At 46.9% G+C, this 11902-nt stretch overlaps 1 protein-coding gene across 1 annotated transcript; it reads right to left on the reverse strand.

Annotated features, from left to right (window-relative positions):
* Positions 1 to 554: 554 nt before the first annotated feature.
* vstm2b (V-set and transmembrane domain containing 2B) lies at positions 555 to 11584 on the reverse strand (the record flags this gene model as incomplete). The annotated part of the gene is made up of 4 exons (XM_079245578.1): positions 11436 to 11584; positions 10765 to 10794; positions 9843 to 10284; positions 555 to 643 (listed from the first exon to the last, which is right to left on the reverse strand). Exons 1-4 carry the CDS (start codon positions 11565 to 11567, stop codon positions 555 to 557), a joined length of 693 nt encoding a protein of 230 aa, XP_079101704.1. The 5' UTR covers positions 11568 to 11584.
* Between the last annotated feature and the right edge of the window lie 318 nt (positions 11585 to 11902).

Below are 11902 nucleotides of genomic sequence, written 5' to 3' on the forward strand. Positions count from 1 at the left end.
CACGCCCACCATGTCCACGCCCACCATGTCCACGCCCAGCATGTCCATGCCCAACATGTCCACGCCCAGCATGTCCACGCCCAGCATGTCCACGCCCAGCATGTCCACGCCCACCATGTCCACGCCCAGCATGTCCACGCCCAGCATGTCCACGCCCAGCATGTCCACGCCCAGCATGTCCACGCCCAGCATGTCCATGCCCAACATGTCCATGCCCAGCATGTCCACGCCCAGCATGTCCACGCCCAGCATGTCCACGCCCAGCATGTCCACGCCCACCATGTCCACGCCCAGCATGTCCACGCCCAACATGTCCACGCCCAGCATGTCCACGCCCACCATGTCCACGCCCAGCATGTCCACGCCCAACATGTCCACGCCCACCATGTCAGCTCCCACTCCCCAGCTCCTGCATCCCGTGCTGCTTTGGTTCACTTCCTTCCTGTGATGGTTACATAGGAGCCTTGCTCCCTGGTGGACTTTGGCTCTGCTGCTTTCTGCTTAGTTTGGAAAGTGAGGACTTGGAGGACAACATCTTTTTGGTTCACGTGTCTTCAGTGGGCCAGCAAGAAGGGGAGGAGCTTGTGCAGGAGCAGGAGGGTGATGCAGAGGAGGGGGTCCATGCTGCTCATGATGCTGCAGTCTGGATGAAAGACAAAGAAAAGATTTTTTTTTTACTTTTATCTCAGATGTGTTGCTACATCAGAGTAAAATGTGTCCTGTTTTTTTATGTTCTCAATCTTCACCTGTGAATGAAAAACACATGAAGGTAGTTGGATGTTTAACACTTAATGCTGTTGGAGCACAAAAGTTTCATGATGGAAACACAAATCTAGTTCTATTGTGTTCCTGCGTCCAGGAGAAGCAGCGCCATCGATGTGTTTGTGCTTCCGTACATACTTTTCGCTGGTTGCTGTACGTTTATGGTGTTTCACCATCGTTAGCGCTCGTTTTGAAATACTGAAGACGTGTTTCATGTTGAGCTCACATGGATTTTACTTGCTCTTGTCCTGCATCAGCAGCACATCCACATCTGTTCACACATTCATCATGCAAAACGTGTCTCTGCTGAATGGTGCCTGACCAGATGTTGCCTTTTACTCACGCCTCCTCTTTTCAGCACAATGAGTTCACATGTAATGAACTCACACACACACACACACAAGTACACACATCTTCTTGATGTGTTCTTCCATCCCTCGTTCAGGACTGTGACAGATCTGTGTGAACTGAGGACTTTTCCTCTCACAAGCTGACAGAAACAGGGTCATCACGCTGAAGGACCAGTGTTGGACCATCTTGGTTCAGGATGCTGATCAGGATGTGCAGCTGCCACATCTTGTTACCAAACATCCCTCCACACAAACATGACACACATTGACATCATAAGCATCAGTGTTAGCATCCATTAGTCTCTAATGGATTTTGTGTCATTCAGTATAATCTCCTCAGAGACTCGGCTCATGTCTTGGATGACACATAGTGACATTTTAGTTGGAAACATCTTCATTTTCCTAAAGACATGTTGCAGAACATCACGTTCCGAACGGGACTGGACATCAGTGGTTATTCTCATCTAATTAATCACTTACAGGACGTGGCAGTGTTCCTGCAGTTGTGTTTAATACCACAGCATTTGGTTGACAAAATAATCACAACAAGATTGAGCAGAATTTCGTAAGATTTCCCAGGCTGCAGCCAAAACAACCCTTTAAACAACCCTCTCATATGGAAGTTATCGATCCCGAGGCGCTGCAGACGGCATGGAAACCTTCTGCACATGAAGCCGAGACGGAATAATGGTCATGACTCTTCATCATAAACAGCAACCTCATTATAACTGACAAACAAATACGCATCCTCACATGACTGTCTAACAGTTCCTTCTGCACTTCACAGCATCACTTCATCATCTGAGACAGACTGTTGAGCTGAGTCTGTCAAAGCTCAGACACTGAGCAGATAAGGGAGCAGCTGTCAGATGAGATCCTGCAGGGAGACTCTGTAGCGAGGCCAGCGTCGGTCCAGTTCTGTCCTGCACGACTCATCAAGTCGCACAGAACTCTGGGCTTCTTGCAGCAATCAGACTCCTTTTATCTAGAATATTTACAGATGAAAGATTATATCCTGTATCTCAGGATTTTCTAATGTTAGTGAATTTAATGCAAATTTCATCTGTGAGTTCAGAGAATAAATATCTGATCTGTAATAGCCCCACAAGCCGTATTTCTGACATGCTTTTTGCTGGTTGAGGTCAAATATTAGCAATTTTAATGGAAGCCAACGTTAAATTACAAAGTTTTCCTCAGTCTTTTCCGTCTTTTTAGGTTTTCATCATGTAGAAGTGCAGCATCATTTAAAGTACCCTGAAATACTTTCCTCAATTTCAATTTCCAAACATCAGAAGGAAAATTAATTCTATAAACTGCCAAAGTCCAGAAGCAAAAACTTCCTTCAGTTAGCAGAAGAAACTCTGCAGAGCTGCCATTGTCAAATGATTTTCATCAAGTTTTTGGTTTTAGTAATTATTTAGGTCACTGTTTTAGAGGTGGAGTGTGTGTGTGTGTGTGTGTGTGTGTGTGTGTGTGTGTGTGTGTTGGGGGGAGGCATTAAATCTGTGCGAGGGGGGGGGAGTATTTTTACAGTTGCAGAACAAGCCTGCAGCAAGCAGCTGTTTTATTTTTGAGAGGTAAAAACAGACGGAGAAAGTGAAGAAGATGACGCTGCAGCAGACGATGAACATGATCTGTTGTCATGGGGATAGTTTGGTTTTACATGGTCAGATGTGGACTAGGCAACTAGTTACTGAAGATGATGTCCAGATAAAGTTGTTACCAGAAACAGCAACAGTTGTCCAAGTTTGTTTCAAGGGAATCAAACAAGCGGACTACAGTGCCGGGATACAACACACTGGCCTGCAGGTGCTGTGAAACTACAACCATTTTTACTACCACACAACATCTGTGTGCGATTCTGCTTCACAGACACTTTACCTATCGCACGCAGATGGCAGTCATGCAGCACGCATGCCGGTGCTCCTGCATGGAGATGCCAGTCCTAGCATACATAGAAGGTGGTCCCACCATACACAGTCTTGTCACATCGTACAAAAGTTGGTCCTAACTTATAGACACTGGTTCTACCGTACAAACGGTAGAACCACGGTACCGACGCTGGTCCTATCATCCGAACGGCAGTCCTACTGCACGTACAGAATGGTCCTGTCAACTAATGCTGGTTCTAATGTACAAACATCAGTCCTATCACACCGATGCTGGTCCTACCAGTCCTGCAGTTGTCAGATGTCTGTCCAGCCGTACAGACATCTGTCCTGCAGTTGTCAGATGTCTGTCCAGCCGTACAGACATCTGTCCTGCTGTTGTCAGATGTCTGTCCAGCCGTACAGACATCTGTCCTGCTGTTGTCAGATGTCTGTCCAGCCGTACAGACATCTGTCCTGCAGTTGTCAGATGTCTGTCCAGCCGTACAGACATCTGTCCTGCTGTTGTCAGATGTCTGTCCAGCCGTACAGACATCTGTCCTGCTGTTGTCAGATGTCTGTCCAGCCGTACAGACATCTGTCCTGCAGTTGTCAGATGTCTGTCCAGCCGTACAGACATCTGTCCTGCAGTTGTCAGATGTCTGTCCAGCCGTACAGACATCTGTCCTGCTGTTGTCAGATGTCTGTCCAGCCGTACAGACATCTGTCCTGCTGTTGTCAGATGTCTGTCCAGCCGTACAGACATCTGTCCTGCTGTTGTCAGATGCCTGTCTGACTAGATGCAGACACCGGTCCTACTGTATGCAGACTACTGAGTATATCCCCAGCTTTATACTTCACCATGTAAAACCCAACTGGCAGCGACATTTCTGTTAAACCCTTTCCAGCATCATTTCACTGCAGTGGGGAGCAAACAACCTGTCCCATGTCCTCTCACCACATTTGTCTAATTTAAAAGCTTTAAATGAGAACTTCTGGGATTCAGCTAACGCTAATGTTAGCATAAAAGGGCTGTATTCCGACATAGACCAGCGTAGCAGCTGACAGTGGGACAGTAAATTCCGGAAGTGGTGAAGATTTATGGATGAATCCTGTGAATGGTGATCTGAGTCTGTCTGGCCTGAAACAGCACCCACATCCAGATGTGAAGGAAACACAACCAGAAACAACCCTCCTGCTAGGATATGTGCCTCCCCTCCCCGCTGAGGAGAGCGCACACATACGATGGAGGAGAAATAAAAATGTGAGATGCAATTTGAAACTTGACAGCTTATCTCTCTTCTCCTTCAGCCCCCCACCCCCTTCCCCCATCCCTTATTAATTGTTTCTGCCACTCAGTCAGATGACATTGCAGAAAAGTGACAGATGCCTGTGTATGTCCGGCCCCCCCAACCCGGTTGCTACGACACTGCTGTTATTAGTAAGGATAAGGCAGCAGAGGTAATCTTTCAGTTCTGCAATTCTTTTTAACCTTCATCTGTTGACAAATGCTTCCACAAGATCGACTGAGTAGAAATGGAGGGAAAAAAAAATCTCCTGTCAATCAAAAAGTGTCAGCGAGCCACTTTAGCTTGATTTGATTCATTGTATGGGAGCCCGCTTGGCTGAGGGTTTACTTAGGGACATAAACATTACAGTTCAGTCTACAACACCACCAATATACCTCACTTCCACTCTCACCATCAGCTCTGAACCGACGATATGCAGGGTACGTCTAATGAGTGTTCAGGCTGCTTAATACCTGGCTGGTTCGCAGCCGGGCAGACTGTTCCATATGGACTGAAGTGTGCAGGATGACATAGATAAGCTCACAACTGCAAATCTGATCTTTATATTCATGTAAACGCAACCTCAACCTTCAGCGGTATTGTGTCCATGGTATGTCTTTACAAACCTCTTTAAATGAAAATATTTAACCATGATAAATGAAATATGTTCCGAAGCTCCAGATGTTCAATAAAAGGAAATGACAGATGAGGATGGTCATGAAATCGAGAAGTTCCCACCAGATTTTGGAGGTGAAAATGTTAAGTCACTTAAGTAGGCATCCACTTATGGATGGATCACTTAAGCATCCAAAGTACACTTGTCACAACAGCGATTTCCTGCAGATTTACCAGAGGCAACCCGCAGGGATCTGTACTCGACCCACTTCTTTTTTTTTTTAAAGTAAATTAATTCCTGGTCATTTTGCTTTTATGTTTGTTGTTATCACAACATATGTTTATTCACCTGATTTCATGTTTTTCACCCAGATGATTCATTTTAAAGAGTGAAAGGGGAAAATAAAAAATGCTGTGATGCTAAGTGGCAGAAAACAGGAATCCTTATTACAGTCGCAGTACTAATGTGGGATAAAAACTTCTTCTTTGCCTTTATTAGTCTGTCATCTGATTCTGATGGAAACCCAGCAGCTCTTCAGATGAAGAAGGACCAGCTCTGTTGTGGTTCCTGCTCTGACCTGTGCTGCAGTGGGTGTGCCTGTTTCTCTGGCAATCAAGTCCACACCAGGTTCTCATCGGGAAATCAGCAGCAGCAAGATAAAAGGCCAGCTCAGTTCGCCAGTCATCGCCTGATTGTTGTTTCATCTGTGGTAACAGCTCTCGGCCATTGCAGCATTTCTGCTTAAGAATTTAAACTGCTTGTTTCACAACTGTCTGTTCTGTCACCAGTGCATGATTCTTGCCTGCCTGCCCGCCAACCTGCCTGCCTGCCCGCCAACCTGCCTGCCTGCCCGCCAACCTGCCTGCCTGCCCGTCAACCAGCCTGCCTGCCCGCCAACCTGCCTGCCTGGCCACCTACCATTCTGCCCAGGAGAACAATAAACCTGTCCTAGTATCCACATCCAATCTGCACTTGGGTCCTTGTTTGTCCTACACCACAACAAGCTCCTTCCAGAGGAAGACTACATTCCTGCCCTTCAGATCACCAGGACCCCTGCTCATCATAACAGCTACATATTCTGCTCTCCTGCTTTTTTACTTTATTTTTACAAACACTCTTTATCAGGCAATAGTTCAGAAAACAAATACCCATTAATGTTAATATGTCAATTGTATTGTGTTATGGTGTTCTTATGTTATTCCATTTTGTTTACATTACATAACATGGCATTATATTGTTTACATATATAAAAATATTGACCGTAAAACTTATTCTGACTCTTTTATTAAAATGCACAATAGAAAAACTAAGCTTTTAGTGGGTTTATGGATCACCTGTTGACTTTCAATAATACTGATAGTAAATATGAATATACAACAAGATTCTTCTTTATGCCACCTTTCATTAGAGTCTCACTGAGCTTATGGAAGTTGGAATATCCATTTGGAGACTCCAAATGGCCACTTTGGGGAGCGAGTGAACGTACTTACAGTAAAGCAAATCCGTTCTTACAATATAGCACTTTGTTTTACTTTTGGCGACAGAAGAATTGTGGTGAAATAAGAGTACGTCACTGCTGGTAGTGCACTACGTCCAGCGTTCAATTTGGGACAGCACTTGCCCATGATAGTGATCACTACAGAAAAAAGTGTGTAGTGCGCACTATGCACTACAGCGCACTAACGTATTGAGACACACTCTTAGAGTTAGCTGCTAATGTGAGAGCCTGCATCTTAGCATTAGCTGCTAATTTGAGAGCCTGCATCTTAGCATTAGCTGCTAATGTGAGAGCCTGCATCTTAGCATTAGCTGCTAATTTGAGAGCCTGCATCTTAGCATTAGCTGCTAATGTGAGAGCCTGCATCTTAGCATTAGCTGCTAATGTGAGAGCCTGCATCTTAGCATTAGCTGCTAATGTGAGAGCCTGCATCTTAGCATTAGCTGCTAATGTGAGAGCTTGCATCTTAGCATTAGCTGCTAATGTGAGAGCTTGCATCTTAGCATTAGCTGCTAATGTGAGAGCCTGCATCTTAGCATTAGCTGCTAATGTGAGAGCTTGCATCTTAGCATTAGCTGCTAATGTGAGAGCCTGCATCTTAGCATTAGCTGCTAATGTGAGAGCCTGCATCTTAGCATTAGCTGCTAATGTGAGAGCTTGCATCTTAGCATTAGCTGCTAATGTGAGAGCCTGCATCTTAGCATTAGCTGCTAATGTGAGAGCCTGCATCTTAGCATTAGCTGCTAATGTGAGAGCCTGCATCTTAGCATTAGCTGCTAATGTGGGAACTTGTAGTCTTAGCGTTACACTGTGAAAAATTTTATCCTGTGCTGATGACGATAACTTAAGTCAGTTTCCCTGTTTGTCAGTCAACATGAGGGGAAATCACCGATATGTTCTCTGTATAGCATAGCTAAACATACACTTCATAGATTTATATAAAAATATTAAACTAACCGACCAAATTCATCTTAACTTGAGCTAGTGCCATCAGCACAGGATTTAACCTTTCACAGTGTAGTCAGCACACTGCAAAGCAGCGAATCAGGATGACTTAATCCGAGGCTTGTGATTGGTTAGAATTTTGCTAGAAGTTCACCGTGTTGAGCGAGCGTGTTGATAGTACTGCGAGTGTGTCTGCACAGATAAGGGCAAACACAAACAAGAGTGCTGTGTGAATTAACTTTTGTTTGCTAAGATTAGATGTTGCTCACAGTGGGAAAAGATTTTCCTTAAAGTTTAACTGATGTTTGTGCTAAATGTAGTTTTCTGCATCCAGAATGGTTCTCTTTCAGTTCAAGAATGAGGAACAATAATCACGCATAGCAACCATGCTATCATGTTGTTCTTTTGTGCAATGCTCCCTTTGGGACAATGCATTCAGGTAAAAAGATGGAAATCAGTTTTTTGTACAGATATACAGGTTGTCCCGCAGGATGACATCCGTGTGTGTTATCTGATTTATCATAATCAGATGATATCGGTTATCTGATGAAGCAAATCAGATTTTGTATTTATATTTAAAACATAACTCTAGAAATCAGGTGATGGTCAGATCTTTGGAATATCAACAGGCTTTTAGTCTTTGCACAGACCAGACCCGACATGTTAGATCATGTGGACAAGATTTCAGCATAAGACCTCATAGCAGATGTCAGCACGGCGGTGGTAGGATGATGATCTGGACACCCTGTTAGTCACTGACTGGAATATGAAGTCGTCTGGGTACAAAAGTGTTTTAGAGTCAGATGGAACCGTATCCTGACTGCAGGAACCAGACCAGGTGGAGGAGGTCTCAGTGTGGTCCAGTCCGAGTTTAAACCACATCCTGACATGCTCCAGTGATGGAGGAGGTTGTGTATCTGGAGTGTTTCTGCGCTGCATCAGTAAACATGCCGAAGACAGCTGACAGATGCAGGTTACATAAATGAAGCATGGACACGTGGGCGAACATCTTCTGTTTCTCACTACTTTGTTTTGGCTCTGAGCTTCTGCAGACTCATGCAGCAGGAGGGAATCTGTGTCACAGCTCTGTGTTTCCTGCACAACATCCAACCTAAAGACAACCATACTTTCTCATTTCTGTGTGAAAAAATCCACTGTGTGTGTGGATTATTAACGCGTTAGATGCATGTTTAGATTGAACGCTGGCCTTCCTTCAGGTGTCTGCTGTGACTGTGGGAAGGATTTTCTCCTCATCCCGTGGATGCAGCATATTTTTGCCTGCAGTGGATTTTGGGGAATCTACTTTAACAATCATCCTGTTTGAGCTCATGCAAACAGAGTCGGGTGTTCTCAAACACGGCAGGTATCAGAATGTAACGCAGTCAGATTTCCATCCATGCACTTCTAATGAATGTTTCAGCACAGCACGTGTTGTTATGACATCTCTTCGAGCTAATAATGCCTTTTCATGCCTTTAGTTTGCTTTGCTTGTGCTTGGCTTGCAGAGCGAGGCGGGCGAAGGGATTCACAGTCACGCGGAACAGCAGCATTGCTCCAGATTAAGTCACTTCCCTCATCCCAGCGAGAAGCCTCTGAATAACTGATCAAAGTTTGGAGAAAAACCTCTGAAAGGACTCTGCACACAGAAAACTGCAGCTCTGATGCCTTTAGCACCTCCAACGAGCTTCGCTCACTTAGCAGTAACGTCCAGACAAATGCGGAAGTCAACGCCGTCGCATCAACATGTCCCTGATTCTGCCTGGACTGGCTGATCCCTGCATCAGCAGCACACCAACCAGCCCACAAAGCTGTGCTAACTTTTAATTATTCATGGGCACCCTTCATTTCACAGCACTGGGGCAGGCGGTGGATTGCAACTCTCCTTCCCTCCCATCTCTGCACACGCCAAGCTGCTGGCACAGGTAGACAGACATGTTCTGAATGCATGTTGGATGTGCCTGAAAAGCCAGATGATGATTAGGGGATGCATCCAGCATGCAGCAGAATTCTATCACACCATAAATAATCTTCTCTCAGAGTTTCAGTCCCGTCTCCTGACGAGACAAAGCCATGTGGAGTCCACAGCTGAACTTAAGCGACTTAACGTCCCTCTGTTCTCCAACTCTCTGGCTGTGCTGCTTAAACGGGGAAAGGCAGAGCGCGATGCGGCGCGGCAGGAATCCGCCAGGTCTGACCTGATCCAGGTCTGACCTGATCCAGGCCTGACCTGCTCCAGGTCTGACCTGATCCAGGCCTGACCTGATCCAGGCCTGACCTGCTCCAGGCCTGACCTGCTCCAGGTCTGACCTGATCCAGGTCTGACCTGCTCCAGGCCTGACCTGCTCCAGGTCTGACCTGCTCCAGGTCCCATGGCCAACAACAAGCGTGCAGAAATAACACACAAGCATTGAAACAGAAGCAGCCAGACTGTCTGCCGAGCTGCAGCTCTTTGTGAACCTGAGTCGGGGGTCCATGTTGGACCAGTAGGGGTCACTGTGGTTCTGCATGACTCACCGGCCCCATGTTGCTGCCGGAGGATGGCCGCCATCCCTGGTAGCGGCGAGGCTGACGACTTGGCAACTGAGGGGGCTGTTGTGGATGAGATGGAGGGAAGAAGGTCTGGCTGGGCCCTCTGAGGCCCCCGGCGCTTCCCCTGCTCTGATCTGGCACCTCCTGCCAGCGTCTGGCCAGGCTTGGAGGTGGTGCTCTCTGCGACACCCCCTCCCAGAGCTGTGTTAGTATTCCTCAGCGACCAGCGGTTCTGGATGTGGGACACGGCCTCCTCGGCCACCATGCCGCCGCCTGACGTGACGTGCAGTGCAGCGTGAACTGTAAGTTCCTGAGTCTCTTCAGCCCACAGGTCAGACACCCGGCATTCGTACACCCCCTCATCTTCCTTCTTCACCTTGGAGAGGCTGAGGCGGTGGGAGATGGCGTTGCCCTGAACACGTACAGTCTGAAACCCGAGCAGAGAGAGAAGCAAACAGCTGCTTTCAGAGCACATTAATCACCCGTTTAATGAGGACAGACTGGTGTTTTATGAGTGGAGGTGGAAGCATGGCATCAAAAACAGCACCGAATCATGGCTGCTATCAGCAGAGCAGCACATTCATTCTTATAAAGCCTCAATTATCCCTACTAAGGAGGCACTTTACTTTTACTATAACCTAACGCTGTAACCCAGAGCTGCCACGGCGTGTTTAACACTGAACCCAACTCAGAGGTCAGGAAACATTACAGATAAATCCTGTGCAGGATGTAGCAGCACACCTGCATAAACAGGCTTTTTCACCTCAATATTCACAATCTAACTCTGATAAATTCCCCAGCAGAGGAGCAGATCTCCTCTTTGCCTTCAGCATTAGCAGTGGCTGAATGGTGGAGCGTCACTGATCACATGTTCTGTCCAGAGGGAGGACAAAGTGTGGACACTTACACTGATCTTGGTGGCTCCTCTCAGACCCCCCTGCAAAGACAAAACATAAGAATCACATGTAAGCACCCAGTCTGATGACATCTGCAGTGATCAGACTGAAAGATGCAGATTTCCCTGGTGGAGCGAGTGAATGTGTGAGCGGAGCAGGTTGTGCATGCATGTCTGAAAGACACTATTGATAAGGTTCCTCCCTGACCCCCCCCCACCTGCATGTGCTTAAACCACAGAGGAAATGCCGCAGATGTGATTGTCCCCGGCCCCTCAGGCTGCTCATTTGTCATGCTGAAGAGAAAAGTCATTCTGTCCACAGTATCACATCATGGTGGCTCTGAGCAGCGAGCCTGAGAAGAATCTAATGGATCTGAAAACCAACAAGTGTCCTTCCTGCAGTCAGAGAGAGTCCTGGTCCTGCAATGAGCGCGCTCACTCGCCTCTCCTGGCAAACAGCTGAGGTCAGGCGTGTACGATGAGATGCTGCAACCGGCGGATTCACCGCAGGATGTTTGTATTTAAGGCTCAAAATCCTCCGAAAACTCTCCTGATTATCGACTGAAATGTCCTGCAAAGCTGAAACGGCTGCAGAGGAGAGGCCGACTGAGTCCCTTTCAGACACCAGCAGATGCTTTCTAACTGCAGGAAGGCTGATGTGGGTGCAGGCGAGCTGCAGCTACCTTTGCTTTGTTTGTAGGCGCACTGATCTGCAGCTCGTGGGCCAGTTCTTTAGAGCGGTCCTCCTTCAGGTACCACCACTGAATCTCCAGAGACATGGGTGCTGAGCTGAGAGCCTTGAAGGCGCAGGGCATCTCCACGTCCTCTCCTTCCCCCACACTCACATCTTTCGGGACTTCTATAAACGTAGCTTTGGATGGCGAGGGAAACACAGCAGGTCAATGAAAGGGAACGTCAAACTTCTACACCCCCCCCCCCCCGGTTTTAGCCCACCACCCTCCTTTCCTCTGTTATCTTTCTATCTTTCTATCTGCTTCACTTCATCATTGTTCCTTCCAAACGTACAATCTGTACAGTAAAATATGCAGCAGCTTCAGCAGGGATGCTTCATCCCCCTCCCCACCCGGTGGGAGGCCAAGGCAGTTTGCAGAAAGCCCCAGATCACTTACCATCTGCACAAATCAAGAAT

This window comes from Telmatherina bonti, assembly GCF_933228915.1.
Source record: "Telmatherina bonti genome assembly, chromosome: 1".
NCBI lineage: Eukaryota > Metazoa > Chordata > Actinopteri > Atheriniformes > Telmatherinidae > Telmatherina > Telmatherina bonti.